Source organism: Doryrhamphus excisus, linkage group LG2 (assembly GCF_037039965.1).
Source record: "Doryrhamphus excisus strain RoL-2023G ecotype Guam linkage group LG2, RoL_Dexc_Guam_v1.1, whole genome shotgun sequence".
Classification (NCBI taxonomy): Eukaryota; Metazoa; Chordata; class Actinopteri; order Syngnathiformes; family Syngnathidae; genus Doryrhamphus; species Doryrhamphus excisus.
This window is the reverse complement of record NC_136358.1, coordinates 9,039,594-9,055,901: the sequence shown is the minus strand read 5'-3', so window position 1 is coordinate 9,055,901 and position 16,308 is coordinate 9,039,594. Positions and strand designations below refer to the sequence as shown.

At 43.2% G+C, this 16,308-nt stretch overlaps 1 protein-coding gene across 3 annotated transcripts in view; it reads right to left on the bottom strand.

Moving 5' to 3' along the window:
• col4a6 (collagen, type IV, alpha 6) overlaps positions 1–16,308 on the bottom strand; it is a 67,749-nt gene that overhangs the window by 14,843 nt on the left and 36,598 nt on the right. For 2 of the 3 annotated variants that reach the window (XM_058066375.2, XM_058066376.2), the window contains exons 5-21: positions 5,835–5,969; positions 3,927–3,971; positions 3,732–3,851; positions 3,586–3,651; positions 2,870–2,905; positions 2,715–2,777; positions 2,605–2,640; positions 2,488–2,529; positions 2,314–2,403; positions 1,923–1,976; positions 1,791–1,853; positions 1,667–1,711; positions 1,535–1,588; positions 1,383–1,452; positions 1,193–1,303; positions 972–1,121; positions 695–745 (exon numbers count right to left, since the gene is read on the bottom strand). In XM_058066375.2, the coding sequence (XP_057922358.2) occupies positions 695–745; positions 972–1,121; positions 1,193–1,303; positions 1,383–1,452; positions 1,535–1,588; positions 1,667–1,711; positions 1,791–1,853; positions 1,923–1,976; positions 2,314–2,403; positions 2,488–2,529; positions 2,605–2,640; positions 2,715–2,777; positions 2,870–2,905; positions 3,586–3,651; positions 3,732–3,851; positions 3,927–3,971; positions 5,835–5,969 (1,231 nt within the window). The remainder of the gene's footprint in view (positions 1–694; positions 746–971; positions 1,122–1,192; positions 1,304–1,382; positions 1,453–1,534; positions 1,589–1,666; positions 1,712–1,790; positions 1,854–1,922; positions 1,977–2,313; positions 2,404–2,487; positions 2,530–2,604; positions 2,641–2,714; positions 2,778–2,869; positions 2,906–3,585; positions 3,652–3,731; positions 3,852–3,926; positions 3,972–5,834; positions 5,970–16,308) is intronic. The other variant, XM_058066377.2, reaches the window with a different exon arrangement.

Genomic DNA, 16,308 nt, shown 5'->3' with positions numbered 1-16,308 from the left:
AACCTAGCATGTTTTTGGAATGTGGGAGGAAACCGGAGTACCCGGAGAAAACCCAACACATGCACGGGGAGAACATGCAAACTCCACACAGAGATGGCCGAGGGTGGAATCAAACTCGGGTCTCCTAACTGTGTGGCCTGCGCGCTAACCACTCGACAACCGCTGTGCAGCCTTACTATTGTACTACACAACATATTTAATTTTGTTCTACTTAATAGATTTGATCCACCTGAAACACATGAGAGCTATCATTATTTATATTTTGTGATGTTAATAAATCAGGGAATAAAGTATGTTAATTGCCACAGGACAAAAAGCCAGTGGATATGAATGTTGAGTAATTTTTGCATTATTGATACAGTATCGCCCACCCCTAGTTTGCATATGTTTCCTACCACAAACTCCTCCTACTTGAGTGTCTGTTTCATGTAAAATCAATGAATTATGTTCAATGGCGACACCCTGTGGCCAAAGATGAGAAAAGCAGCTTGGAGTCGAGAGGCCCTCCCATCCAAGCCTGAAGCCAAACTTACCACTGCACCTTGCACAGCGTAAAAAAAGAGTTAAGCTACCGCCTGCTGAAAGTTGAGTTGGCTGTGCTGTTTTGTTTGAATTTCTCCCAGGCTAGCAAAATATTGCCATGGTGGTCATCGCAATATCGCTGCTGCCTGGGGGCTACCTGTATGTGACTGACCGGGCCTGTCGGGACCATCGGGATAGATGACGCAGGGCTCAACGGGCCGGCCTTGGAGGACAGTAAAGTCAGTCAGCCAGGATTTGAGTCTTGTAGCGGTTTTACTGAGGACTGCCTTTACTTAAACGATCGATGCTCTGTGCCTGCCTGATGATGATGCTGTAGCCTTAGCATGAAGTTAATGCAATCATGAAGATGAAAATAAAACGCGCCAAAGGTGATCAACACCACCTTTGATGGAAAGGACAAGAGAACTTTAGTAAGCTGGTCCACATACTGGAGGGGCCTGGAGGTCCAGGAGGGCCAGGGGACCCTGGAAGCCCGGGGGATCCTGGGAATCCTTCAGAACCAAATCCAGGTATACCGGGGTTACCTTTCTCCCCCTTTGGACCTGGCGTTCCCGGGAAGCCCTGGCTGGCGGGACGACCTACAAACAAGAAAAAATTGGTCCATCAGAACTCTTACTCATTACTTGTGTGAGTGTCTCTGTGTATTAACCTGGACCGAAACCCCCAATTCCTGGTGAGCCGGGTGGTCCTGGGAAACCTGGAGGTCCTTGGTCACCAGGGGCACCTGGAAGCCCATTAAAACCTGGTTCGCCTTGTGGACCTGAGAACCAACAAACATTGACTGTAAATTTTCAGCAGGGCTTCAATTTTAGTTTGGATTTTGAGTGTTGGACTTAAACCTTGAACAAAAGTGCCAGGACCACTGACATAAGCAGGAGGTCCTGGGATTCCAGGTTCTCCTTGGTCTCCCTAATAAACACACAACATTCAATCAGGACGGTTTTAATTGAAATGGCACCACAGGGCGATGAAGACTTCATAAAATCAGGACCTTGGGTCCAATGTATCCGGGTTGCCCGGGGAATCCTGGACCTCCCCTGTATCCCTGTGCCACCACAGATGTTTGGATTAGCATTGCCAATGTGGTAAAACCTTCAAATAGATGAGTTAATTTAAAGCCTACCTGTTGTCCAGGTGCACCGGGAGGTCCGTTAAAACCTGAAGGACCCTGAAGACCACAAATTTGGTGACTTAAAACACAGACTTAATGTCCAACATTTCACATGAATGCGTCTTCTTGCTCTTACTCTTGCTCCTGGGTACCCGGGAATGCCTTTCTCTCCCAGTTCCCCACGGAAACCAAAAGGGCCCTAAAATTGACACAACTTTTAATCAAATTCTCTAATAGCTTGTTGAAAATTGTAAATATGACCACTTACGGGAGAACCACGGTTTCCAGGGAAGCCACGGACCCCCTTCCATCCAGGTTCCCCCTTTAAGGCAGGAGAGGTGGTTAGCTAGGGTCAACTATTAAATATACATTAGATCCCTGCTTATTTATGTTTTGCTTAACTTCAATAGAAAGTGGTATAATGATGCTATATACAAATAAAAAAATAGTACTGTGTCTATGAATCCAGGGGATTCACTCAACATTTTCCAGAAGGAAGAGGCTTTGCCAAGATGTGATGGTATGTAACTACACACTTAACTACAATACTGTATACTGTAATGTATTTATCAACTGTGAGAGGCATATTATATCTTTGAAAATATCAAAAATAGACAGGTTTGCAGTTTTTGCAGGACACAGTATCCATCTTTTGTTACCTTGTCTCCTTTGTAGATAGTAAGTGTTTGTTCGCTTCTCAGTGAACCATCGCCTGGAGTACCACTGGGTCCTGGAATGCCCACGTCACCCTGGAGTCAATAGTAAGAACAACACACTTAGCCAATTATAAGTGATAGATAAGACAGATTGTTACAGTAATTAGCAACACATACCTTGTCTCCTTTCTCGCCTTGATATCCGTCACTACGACTTCCCTAAAAACAAGATTTACTTGGAGCTGTGTCTTAATAATATAATCACAAAGTCTCACAGCTTGTTTATTTACTTACCATTGGTCCTGGTGGACCAGGAGGACCAGGTGGGCCCTAGTCAGACAAAACAGAACCTCACTTGGTATTTGAAATCATTAAAATAAAATGTGCAGTTTTTCAATACATACGGGGAAGCCTTCAGGACCTGGTGGACCCATGAAGCCAACTGGACCATTGGGACCTGGGTAACCCTACACACACACAAACAGTTTATCTTTATGAAAGCTGGTTGGATATTAAGGACTGGATTTATTCAAATGTTGCTGCAAGTGTAACATCTTACAGGTTGACCGTCTGGTCCTGGAACGCCTGGCAAACCCTGAAACACAAAGTTTTAGAAAAGGTTTTATAATGTTGCACAAGTAACCAGGCCAGATTGTACCCCGCCTCTGGCCCCACAGTCAGCTGGGATAGGTTTCAGCATAGCCCTGTGAGCCTAATGGGGACAAGCAGTATAGAAAATGGATGGATGGATGTTGCACGAGCACGGGCAATGTCAGATCGCTGACCAGAATTTATAATTGGATCCGAATTTGATGAATGGAATTTGAACGAGTGGTTAGCGCGCAGACCTCACAGCTAGGAGACCAGGGTTCAATTTCACCCTCGGCCATCTCTGTGTGGAGTTTGCATGGTTTCCCCGTGTGAATGGTTGTTTGTCTATATGTGCCCTGGGATTGGCTTGGCGACCAGTCCAGGGTGTACCCCGCCTCTCGCCCAAAGACAGCTGGGATAGGCTCCAGCACCCCCACGACCCTCATGAGGAAAAAGCGGTAAAAAATGAATGAATGAATGAATTCATGTGATGAATGAATGAAGAATGTCAACTAAGTTCCAACTTTTTAAACAATGTAACTTTGGCGTCATCTGCTGGTCAAATATTATTACTGCAGGTGGCTAACACTATACGCATTATCACAGTTTGAAAATCCATCTCTCACGGAGTATAAAAAAGTGATGCATACTTTCAGAGCTCTGGTTAAATAAGTGAGAACTTACAGTGATGTCACCGCCATCAGTGATGTATCGAGGTTCTCCTTTCTGACCCTTTGGCCCAATAGGACCCTGATGGGGGACACAGCAGCATCATTGCTGAGTACCACAAACATGATGAAAGGTCAAAATGTAAAAAAAAATGTCCTCACAGTAAATCCAGGAGGTCCGGGCACTCCAGTGCCAAAGCCAGGGAATCCGGGTTCCCCTTGTGTTCCATTACAGCCATCCAGTCCTGGTGGTCCTCTGCCACCCTGCTGACCAGTGTGACCCTAAGACCACCAGCAGCAGAAATATTAACTTTGTGTACAGAAAGTACAGCATCACAAAGTTGTGTGTTGACTTACAGGCACGCCATCATTTCCTTGGAATCCTGGTACTCCCATAGGTCCCTGTTGGATCACACTTAGTTAATATATCTCATTGAGGATGAAGAATTAGGATGTAGGGACACAAAGGCCTTATTGTTCCATCCCAATACTTTTGAGCAACAACACTAATTCTCACAGTCCCACTGGTGGTGCGCTTCATCACCAATGATATTTGTGTACCAAATACAAATACTGTGCAGTAGTTTTCTGCCTGTTTGTATTTTTTCATGGCAACAAGAGTCTGATGGTACTTTCTACAGGGGAAAATGTGTGCTGCACTTATTAATCCAGCAGAGGGCACTGTTTCACAGGTAAATTAATTCACATGTTTTGACGGGGCCACTCAACATGATGCATGATGTTGAGTAAATAACACACATGAGCAGATGCAACAGCCACTTCCCCTTTTCTGAATTACAAGTGCATAACATGAGTAGAGCCTTAAAAAACACATTCACTGCCTGTCATGTGTATTTTGGCGAATCAGAAGCCTGAAAAATCAACGACAGATGACTAGGTTGCATTATAATCTGTTCATCATCATAATGAGATCTTTTCTTTTTTCTTTCTTTTCTTAATTTATTTCAGACATGCATATTATGTTACATTATTCTTTCTCACATATACAGTTACAATATCTATTTATATATATGTATATTTAGATACATATACACATACATACACACATATCCATATATATATATATATGCACACACACACAACACCTCATTACTACACATGTCTGAAAAGGAGCAGGAAGAAGCAAAGCTTATTAAATCCTACCCCTTCTCCACGCCATAGCAGTTACCAATTCAATATGTGATTTTTTTCTTTTTTTCCACACATATAATCAGAGAATCTTACATAAGACAAACAACAAAAGAAGAGTGGGAACATCGGACACCCCAGCAAAACCCCAGGACATTACTGAAGCACACCACCAACCCCGCCAGTCAACCCACCTGGCCCCGACCCCCCTACCCCCTGAGTGCACCCACCGATATGAGATACGAGAAGCACAATAGATCCTCGGTTAGCATACGCACTAGTGCATTTTTTGGTTTATGTTGAAACATTTTTGGCCTGGTTTCCGTTTCCTTTCTTGGTTAGCACACAATATGGCGCCTGTCATAATCATTTTTTATCACAAAGTGCCAGTTAGCCTGCTAGCGTACTCTAAACCGGAATTCATTGTTCCTCAGGTTCATCGACTCTTTTAGTTAGTTCCACCAGAAGTCTATCCTTTTCTTATCGATAACGACTGCAAAATTTCAGTTATAATGTTTCTTCAAAGTTGGCGGGTCCTTGCTGTGTACAGTAAGAACCATCCTAACCATACTTGGCGGGTGGCTTGGAGAGGGTCTTGCATCCAGCCAGTATGCACACAAAGCTCATCCATCTGGGCGACCAGGATGGCCCAGAAGCCAATTAACGAACAGCCAACTAGTGGCACCTAGAAGCCTCACTGTCCTGCTTAAACCACTTGTTATGGGTGGCAATTTCCAAAAAGCCTTCGTAGGGTCCGTTACTTATGGTCAGTTTGTTCATTGTTTCACCTTCTGTTTTGGTCTGGAGCCCAAAGTGCAGAGATAGAGGTGAAGGGCAGGAAAAAGAAGCATTTAATCATCACAAGCAGGTGTCTAAGTTCACTGACCTAGCCACAACCTTCTGTATAGTAACCCTCCTAATTAGAGATACCAAACAGTGGCTTCCTCTGATATGAATAAAGTGAAACGTAAACAGCACAGAAGAGGAATTTTATAGGGCTTTTTATAGCTGCATTTGTGTTTATTTGCTATCTGGTCCAAAAAGTTTGATCAGGAACTTATTATTATTTTTAATGTAGTGTAAAAAGTTGGTGAAGAATTACTCTATAACACCCACTTTGTCTCCTTTTGGGCCGGACGGTCCTTTCAGCCCAATATGACCTTTCTCTCCTTTGGGCCCGGAAGCACCTGGGATGCCACGAGGCCCCTCTGGCCCACTCTGACCCACTTCACCGAGGGGCCCAGGACGACCCTGAGGAGACAGAAGAATGCACGTTACATTTAAGATCTTCCCAAACATTTGTCGTACACTATTTGTGAGTTTGTTGTGGGTTCTCAGCATCAAGTGCAATAGACGACAGACTGCACTTGCATGGTTCCACCACATGAGGCCATTAAAATGACCTCAAACTGCCTGAGGCAAGTTTTACTCTGAGAACCTGAGACCAACACGCTCATTAACATGACTGACATTAGAAGACATTTAGCTGCCATTTAAGCAGGCGAGAGGAAACACAGGAGACGGATGGAGGAAGGATGGGCAGAGGGTGGGCGTTGTCTGTTTTGGGGCATTTGATTTCACAGCTGCAATTACAAAGTGAAATTGCATTCTGGTCCACAAAGAAACATAGAAACAAACACCATAATATATATATCCTTAATGTTTTATCATCATTAGACAGGTGTGGGCGGCACAGCAACCGAGTGGTTAGCGGGTTTTCTCCGGGTACTCCAGTTTCCTCCTACATTCCAAAAACATGCTAGGTTAATTGGCTACTCCAAATTGTCCATAGGTATGAATGTGAGTGTGAATGGTTGTTTGTCTATATGTGCCCTGTGATTGGCTGGCCACCGGTCCAGGGTGTACCCCAGGGGTCTCAAACTCAATTTACCTGGGGGCCACTGGAGCTCGGGCAAGGCTGGGCCACATCAGGTTTTCAAAAAAAAACAAAAAAAACGCATTTATTAAAAACAGAAAAATGAATAAACTTTGCTTTGGTTCCGATTTTCTACAAGAAAAGCTCTGATAAAACATTCCACTGTTCTCAAATATCTTCATTTTTATTTTTCTACACAAAATAAGATCAAGAATAAAGAAAATCAATCAATCAGTAATAAATAAATATAATAATAATAAAACTAATAAATAATAAAACTTAAGAAACCACATATAGTTGGTGGGTAGACAAATATTTTTTTTCAGGTTAAAATTAACAAAGCATTATTAGAGCCCTGTAGACATGACAAAACACGACTATAGTCACATTTATACTCTTTTTATTTACAACATATTGCGCAATTGCGCAACTGCAGGGTCTTGAGACACATGCTAACTCAAACTAGAGAGCTAGCGACCTAAACGGTAGCCTCCAAGATATTTCCTTTAAACTTAAAAAGCCAAAAACTTACCACTTCCACACGGATAGGGAGGATAACTATTAACAGTTATTTAACCTTTAACATGAACATTAATTAAACGTAATAATTTTTTCTGGGTACATGATACCATACAGCATCCATATCAAACTTGCGCGGGCCGCACTAACATTAAACTTTCATATCAAGGCGGGGGCCTCAAACTAGTGTTTGAGACCCCTGGTGTACCCCGCCTCTCACCCGAAGACAGCTGGGATAGGCTCCAGCACCCCAGCACCCCAAATGAATGAATGAATAGACAGGTGTGCTGCATTTTTGGGTGTACAAGTCACACAGCCAATACTGTATAGTATACAGTCATCCAAATATTTATGATATTTTGGTCCATATGGTGTCCTTTAAATCAACTCTAGCAGCAGATGACCTTTGTATAACACTTCCAAAGACAACATGTCGAACTATGTGAAATTTATATCATTGTAAAAATATATATCATGCAGATAGAGAATATTGTTTCCCACTCATACAGCTAGTGTGGGGCTCCTGTCATCAAAGGTTGGGTGCCATATCAATTCTTTCTTCTTTCTTAATTTATTTCAGACATGCATACTATGTTGCATTATTTTTTCTCACATATACATTTACAATATCTATTTATATATATATACATATACATATATATATACATACACATATACATACATACAGGGCGGCACGGCGGTCTAGTGGTTAGCGCGCAGACCTCACAGCTATTGCATGTTCTCCCCGTGCATGCGTGGGTTTTCTCCGGGTACTCCAGTTTCCTCCCACATTCCAAAAACATGCTAGGTTAATTGGCGACTCCAAATTGTCCATAGGTATGAATGTGAGTGTGAATGGTTGTTTGTCTATATGTGCCCTGTGATTGGCTGGCGACGAGTCCAGGGTGTACCCCGCCTCTCGCCCGAAGACAGCTGGGATAGGCTCCAGCACCCCCCGCGACCCTCGTGAGGAAAAAGCGGTAGAAAATTAATGAATGAATGAATGAATGAATATACATACACACACATATACATACATATATATAGTTGGTGGGTAGACAAATAATTTTTTTCAGATTAAAATTAACAAAGCATTATTAGAGCCCTGTAGACATGACAAAACACGACTATAGTCACATTTATACTCTTTTTATTTACAACATATTGCGCAATTGCGCAACTGCAGGGTCTAGACACACATGCTAACTCAAACTAGAGAGCTAGCGACCTAAACGGTAGCCTCCAAGTTATTTCCTTTAAACTTAAAAAGCCAAAAACTTACCACTTCCACACGGATAGGGAGGATAACTATTAACAGTTATTTAACCTTTAACATGAACATTAATCAAACGTAATAATTTTTTCTGGGTACATGATACCATACAGCATCCATATCAAACTTGCGCGGGCCGCACTAACATTAAACTTTCATATCAAGGCGGGGGCCTCAAACTAGTGTTTGAGACCCCTGGTGTACCCCGCCTCTCACCCGAAGACAGCTGGGATAGGCTCCAGCACCCCAGCACCCCAAATGAATGAATGAATAGACAGGTGTGCTGCATTTTTGGGTGTACAAGTCACGCAGCCAATACTGTATAGTATACAGTCATCCAAATATTTATGATATTTTTGTCCATATGGTGTCCTTTAAATCAACTCTAGCAGGAGATGACCTTTGTATAACACTTCCAAAGACAACATGTCGAACTATGTGAAATTTATATCATTGTAAAAATATATATCATGCAGATAGAGAATATTGTTTCCCACTCATACAGCTAGTGTGGGGCTCCTGTCATCAAAGGTTGGGTGCCATATCAATTCTTTCTTCTTTCTTAATTTATTTCAGACATGCATATTATGTTGCATTATTCTTTCTCACATATACATTTACAATATCTATTTATATACATATATATACATATATATATACATACACATACATACATACAGGGCGGCACGGCGGTCTAGTGGTTAGCGCGCAGACCTCACAGCTATTGCATGTTCTCCCCGTGCATGCATGGGTTTTCTCCGGGTACTCCAGTTTCCTCCCACATTCCAAAAACATGCTAGGTTAATTGGCGACTCCAAATTGTCCATAGGTATGAATGTGAGTGTGAATGGTTGTTTGTCTATATGTGCCCTGTGATTGGCTGGCGACCAGTCCAGGGTGTACCCCGCTTCTCGCCCGAAGACAGCTGGGATAGGCTCCAGCACCCCCACAACCCTCGTGAGGAAAAAGCGGTAGAAAATGAATGAATGAATGAATGAATATACATACACACACATATACATACATATACATACACACATATCTACATACATATATATATATATATATATACATATACACATACATGCATACACACAACACCTCATTACTACACATGTCTGAAAATTGTCCATTGCATCCACAAAGAAACAAATTACACTAACAAGTTTCTCACTGGGACTGCAGAGGAATGGTGGGCGATGGAATGTGTTAATATGCCTTAATAACGACTTAGACGTGTTTAAGTTGACCCTGGCTTTTTCTTGACCATGGTGGGCGTACTTGCGGGTGCAGCCTGGGGGCAGCCATGTTGGTGATGAGAGGGTGTGTGCGAGGTAAAGATGGCCTCTCCAAGCTGTCTGGCTCCCCTCTCGCAGCCACACCTGGTTTCACACAGCGGAAAATATGCCAGGGCGGCACTTTCTCTCACACTGCCATCACTCTTTCTTTTAATTAAAGGGGACCTATTATGCTTGTTCCACTTTTCTGACCTATAAATGGAGTTAGAATGTTGTATTCTCGTGTTAAACCATGGCAAAGTATCAGATAATGAGGTTTGCGCATTTGGAAGTGGGCCCTGAAAGAAGTTTGGGATGGCTCGAAATGCTCGTTTTCATAGGGCATTGCAAAACTGTTTCTTTGTGATGTCACAGAGGAGTGTGCTTCCTTATGGGTGTGGCTGTAGGCCAGATATACTCTCTGCTTCTCTTCCAAAGGCAGATGCTAGATGCCTTTTATGACATTTAAGTAAATATAGGGCGGCACGACAGTCAAGTGGTTAGCGCGCAGACCTCACAGCTAGGAGACCAGGGTTCAATTCCACCCTCGGCCATCTCTGTGTGGAGTTTGCATGTTCTCCCCGTGCATGCGTGGGTTTTCTCTGAGTACTCCGGTTTCCTCCCACATTCCAAAAGCATGCTAGGTTAATTGGCGACTCCAAATTGTCCATAGGTATGAATGTGAGTGTGAATGGTTGTTTGTCTATATGTGCCCTGTGATTGGCTGGCGACCAGTCCAGGGTGTACTCCGCCTCTCGTTTGAAGACAGCCAGGATAGGCTCCAGCACCCCCGTGACTTTCGTGAGGACTAAAGATTATGTATGCAATGGAGCGGATAGCATTTTGGTTTGGAATATTTGAATTATGTGATGAAAGCTACCCAATCAAATCCTTGCATTAACCATATGTTTGTTGATATATTTTTCATCTAGACCAGAGTACAGAACGAAGAACGGTGAAGGCAGCCTCAAGGACTATGCATCCCTTTAAGCCACAGACGGTCGTGCCATGCCGTTTAGACACCGTCTGTGTTTATGTGCCAGAGTCGGCGTTCCGACCTTCCAGCCTCATCACCTTCCAGCAGACTGGTCAGTTTGTAGGCCCAAATCCCCCCAAGTACAAAGGGCACAATAGGGACCATTCTGTCATGCTAAGCTCTCCGGACTTAGTGCCCCCGTTGGGTCCACCTCACTTCCTGGAACGCTCGGACAGACAGTTTCAGCAGGACGGCCATGTGTGAAAGTGTGTGTGATGTACTGGATGAGCCCCCCCTCCACTCACTGCCTCCTCAGTCCCTCAGGGAGTTTAACTAGTCGTATTGTTTTTGTGGCGACAGAAGATTTAACTGTCACACTGCATGCCCACTCCAGGGTGGTGATGGAAGCAGAATTTTGGTGATTTGGAAGGGTGGGCTGTGGTTTTGGCAAATACATACACTTTGGGGGGTTTTTGGCTCTCGGGCTCCAGACTAACCTTTTTTTTTTTTTTTTGACTTGGAGCACAGTGACCCCTAACTTGAAATTTTAGGAGCGCAAGCAGAAAATCAACGTGCAAAGTAAATATACAAATTTCCTGTCATTTTCACTGTATTGCTAATAAATACTCGAAAAAATAAATGACTGTCTTCTGGTTTCACCCTATTCAGGAGCTACCTGTTGGGATCCTACGTTTGGAGCTCCCAGGAACACCAGATTCAATTCCACAAACTCATGATAATCATCTTGCTTTAAATCTAGCTCAGATCGGAGATCTGTATGATATCAGCGCTCGACTGATTAACCATTGCTTGGATTTCATCACTGTACTGTGATAGGTCCAGTTGGGAAAGTACCTCAACATCGGAATGTGGTAGGAAATCAAAGTTTTTGTGACTTCTGGGGATTTGGATGGCTCAATATTTACATGTGCAAGGATAACTTCTCTCACATGATGGGAGAAGAAGACCACAGCAATGGTCTCTTCAGACATTGCTGTTGTCCTGTGTTGGAAGCTGTCGTGAAGGAAGTTTAACTTGACTTAGTAAGTGTATTACGTGGTATATTCACTTTGTGACCCTGCTGAATTTGGCAGCCTTGCAGATCTCATTTTCAAATTCACGGTGGTCCTCAAAATTCATTAATATTTTATCTTTTTGTCTTTTTTACTCAAATGGCAACTGTTCAAACTAGGCACAAGAAAAAAGCGGGTGTTTGATGCACCCGAGTGAGAGTAGATGAAATATGTCTCATATTTTAGTTACAAAATGTTGCATCCTGGATGCTTGGTCTGAGCCATATGAACCTTAAACATGGAGGCTCACACACAGCTCGGGATATCCAGAAGGGAATGTTTAGGCTCTTTTTTTTCATCCACTCCTGTGGTCACAAACCCGTGCAAACCCAAACAATTTTTTCTTGAGTAAATGCAATATGAGGGCCGTCTATAAGTTTACCAGACAACAGAAAATCAATTAAAATAGCACTGTGTCACAGAAAGAGCTGTTCGGCTTAGTAACACCTCACCAGGGAGGCCTCTGGGACTAGATACCCAACCAACCTCAACTGGCTTCTCTCGATGTGAAAGAGCAGCGGTGCTACTTTTCTCGTCCAAACTCCTCACCCTGCCTCTTAGGGTCCAACCACTCTATGGCGGGAACTCATTTCAGCCGCTTGTATCCAAGATCTTGTTCTTTCAGTCAGGACGGGAGCGTACAGTAGGTGAGGGCGGAACATACATCGACCGGTAAATTGAGAGCTTTGCCTTCTGGCTCTCACTTCACCGCGATGGTCCGGTACAGCGACCACAGTATTGGAGTCACTGCAGAGATCCACCCAACGATCTCACATTCCAACCTTCACTGAGACACCTTTAACTCCCCCACTTGGGGCAGGATCTCATTCGCAACCTTAACTTTCCGGCTGAGAATCTTGGCCTCGGATTTGAAGGTGTTTCACACTCAGCCGCAGGTCAGAGCCCGATGACGCCATCAGGTCTGCATCTAGAGCAGTCCCTCAACATCCAGAGCCTTCAGGAATTCATTCATTCATTTTCTACCGCTTTTTCCTCACGAGGGTCGCGGGGTGCTGGAGCCTATCCCAGCTGTCTTCGGGCGAGAGGCAGGGTACACCCTGGACTGGTGGCCAGCCAATCACAGGGCACATATAGACAAACAACCATTCACACTCACATTCATACCTATGGACAATTTGGAGTCGCCAATTAACCTAGCATGTTTTTGGAATGTGGGAGGAAACCGGAGTACCCGGAGAAAACCCACGCATGCGCGGGGAGAACATGCAAACTCCACACAGAGATGGCCGAGGGTGGAATTGAACCCTGGTCTCCTAGCTGTGAGGTCTGCGCGCTAACCACTCAACCGGAACCTTCAGGAATTCAGCCATCAAAACAATTAACCTAACAATTTGCCACATCTCAAAAATTGTTTTATGGAGCATTCCAGTTCAACTTCAGCTCTTCAGCATTCACACATGATTTGTACTCAGATTGTCTTTCTAGTTTTTATATACTTATACAACTGATAATGCCTGCAAGGTGACAACCAATGAGGTCTTTGCGTTCACATTAGGTGTACCTAATCTTGCAACCTTGTTGTGGGCTTCCCACCCTCCTCCAATTGACTCCTGCTATTAAAACCACAACCCGCTCTCTTCTTTCACCCAGGTGCTTTCCCCCCTGCAATAAAAAGCCCATTAGAGCTCAGTGCTTCACTGTCCCACGGTGATGATGTCATAAAGCTGGTGCAACAATGTGTCCAGTTAGACACTATGTACCTTAAAGGTGTAATTGCACTAAAAACAAGGCCCTGCCTCCCCTCAAGTCCACCTTAAACATCACCCCGAGGTGACAGCAGCGTTTTGAGTACATGTAATTGGCACGCATGGCTCATTAAAAGGCCAAACACCTTTCAAATAAATGCACAGATGTTTAGGGCTTCCTTTTTGCTGTAAGTCATTCAGGGTACTTTGTTTTGAAGTGGAGCCACAGTGATAGACTTTGATGGATATTCGTTACAAAACGCAACCAAACGTGAACCTTTCATTCATTCATTCATTTTCTACCACTTATCTTCATGAGGGTCGCAGGCGTGCTGGAGCCTATCCCAGCTGTCTTCAGCAGGGTACAACCTGGACTGGTGGACAGCCAATCACAGGTCACATATAGACAAACAACCATTCACACTCACATTCATACCTATGGACAATTTGGAGTCGCCAATTAACCTGTTAACATGTTTTTGGAATGTGGGAGGAAACCGGAGTACCCAGAGAAAATCCACACATGCACGGGGAGAACATGCAAACTCCACACAGAAGATGGTGGACTTGAACTCGGTTCTCCTAGCGCACTAACCACTCGGCCGCCATGCAGCCAATGTGAAACTTGCACATACAAATTGTAACCCACAAATGCATCCAAGATGGGAGCCTCGTACAACTTCCTCTCCTCTGTGTTTATAACAGCTGTCTAGCGTCCCATCGTGGCCCCCGTGCAGCTGTATTTATTTAGCCAATTTAGTCTGTTAATAAACTGCTGATGTGCACATTTTCTGCAAGTCCAACTAAACTGAGGCTCCCCTCCAAATGAAAAGATTTATCACCTTTAACATTTCATTGTTTGCCCACTGAAACATAATTGCATGGCCCTCATATTTGTTAGGAGGGCGAGGGGCGCATACGTGTTAAACGACATTCCATCACGCTTTTTTCGGGCCTCATAAATAAAAAGGCATCATGTCATTGTAGTCGTCACTGCGTCAAGAATCAAGAAGTAAAAATCACAGCTAATAAATACTGTTGGATATACCTGCATATGTGTGAGCTGTATGTGTGTATTGAACAAGTTATGAGACATGAGTTGATCCAGGAGGTGCACAAGTGAGGGCTTTTTAGATCTATAACAGGGGTGCCCATTACGTCACTCATGAGCTACTGGTCCATCACAAACGTCACTTTGTTCATGTCATATGACGTCAGTCAGCTGAAATGAAGCTCCACTCCTGAAGTAAGTGGTGTATACTTTAGTATCTTTTCAGATATTCAAAAATCATTCCCTGACTTTACAAACTTCTACCAATTGCACATTTCTCGATTCCAACCATTCCTCTCATTCAGGTCCTTCATTCCAGACATTTTTTTGCAAAATTCAAACTTTTTTTGAAAAATTGGTAATGTGCAGAATCCTTTTAAATATGTCGCCTTGACTTTGGCTGCATTGTTGATTTGAATCATCACTTTCATTTTTGGTATATCAGTAATCAGTAATCAGTATCAGTAATGTTTGATCGCAAGTGCTCGCATGTGCAGTTAGCTAACTGGACATTATACATGACGTGTGTATCTAATGAATGCTACCTAGCTAACATACTAACATACTAAAGTTATGTACACAACCATTGAGGAATTAGGCGTAATTATCTTTATTGTAATTCATTTTCTACCGCTGTTTCCTCACGAGGGTTGCGGGGGGTGCTGGAGCATATCTCAGCTGTCTTCGGGCGAGAGACGGGGTACACCCTGGACTGGTGGCCAGCCAATCACAGGGCACATATAGACAAACAACCATTCACACTCATATTCATACCTATGGACAATTTGGAGTCGCCAATTAACCTAGCATGTTTCTGGAATGTGGGAGGAAACCGGAGTACCCAGAGAAAACCCGCGCATGCACGGGGAGAACATGCAAACTCCACACAGAGATGTTCCTCCTAGCTGTGAGGTCTACGCGCTAACCGCCATGCCGCCCATCTTTTTTGTCATACTGAATTTAATTGTCAATTGTTTAATATTAACTCATTTGATTGCCTGTAAATTTTTAAACTGTCACTATGAAATGTCAATCATTACTATTTACTATTAGTAATCTATAGTAGTTTCAAAGTTGACCAATTAATATATGTGTCACTGTACTTGTGTAACATTATGTAATGCACTTTTATCCCTTCAGGGCTGCAAAGAAAGTCCATTAAATAGTTAAAAAATAAAAAAGAAGAAACTTTACAAATATTTGATAATTGTTGCTACTCCCAGTGTAGCCATGCGAGGGCAGTAGAGTGCACAGAGAGATCAAATAGGGTCTTCCTTTGCTCCCTGCTAAAAATGAGCTAATACATCTGTCATTGGACCTTTGATATTTTTTAAAAATAAACACCGAAGCCTTCCTCATCCAAGCGAAATGTGTGTGTGTTTTTAGAGCGCTGATGTTCTAAGCTGTAGAACCACCTTTCCATAATTTGTTTTCAGATGACAACAGGAGGCAAGATGGCTGCTGCTTTTGCCGCTATTTTTCCCTCCCAAGTAGTTTAGAATGATGGCGCTTTAAAGTAAAGACCAGCGCCTTCAAAGACAGATAACATGCCTGGAAGAGGCCCCAACATGCGTGTGTATGTATTATGTCCATTAAAGACTGTTGCTGATAAGACTGTGTTAACATTAATCTGGTGTTCACATCACTCCACAAACATGTAAACACATACACAGCAGTAGCCATGCATTTCGCCCCAAACACACGTTAATATAAGACAATGAGAAACAGCTTGGTTCTATTGGACAAGATCAAAGTCCTCATTCATGCTTGCCAACTTTCATTATCGGCTGCAATCTGAGCCTGTGTGTGTGTGTGTTTGATGTAAAGGCCAGATACATC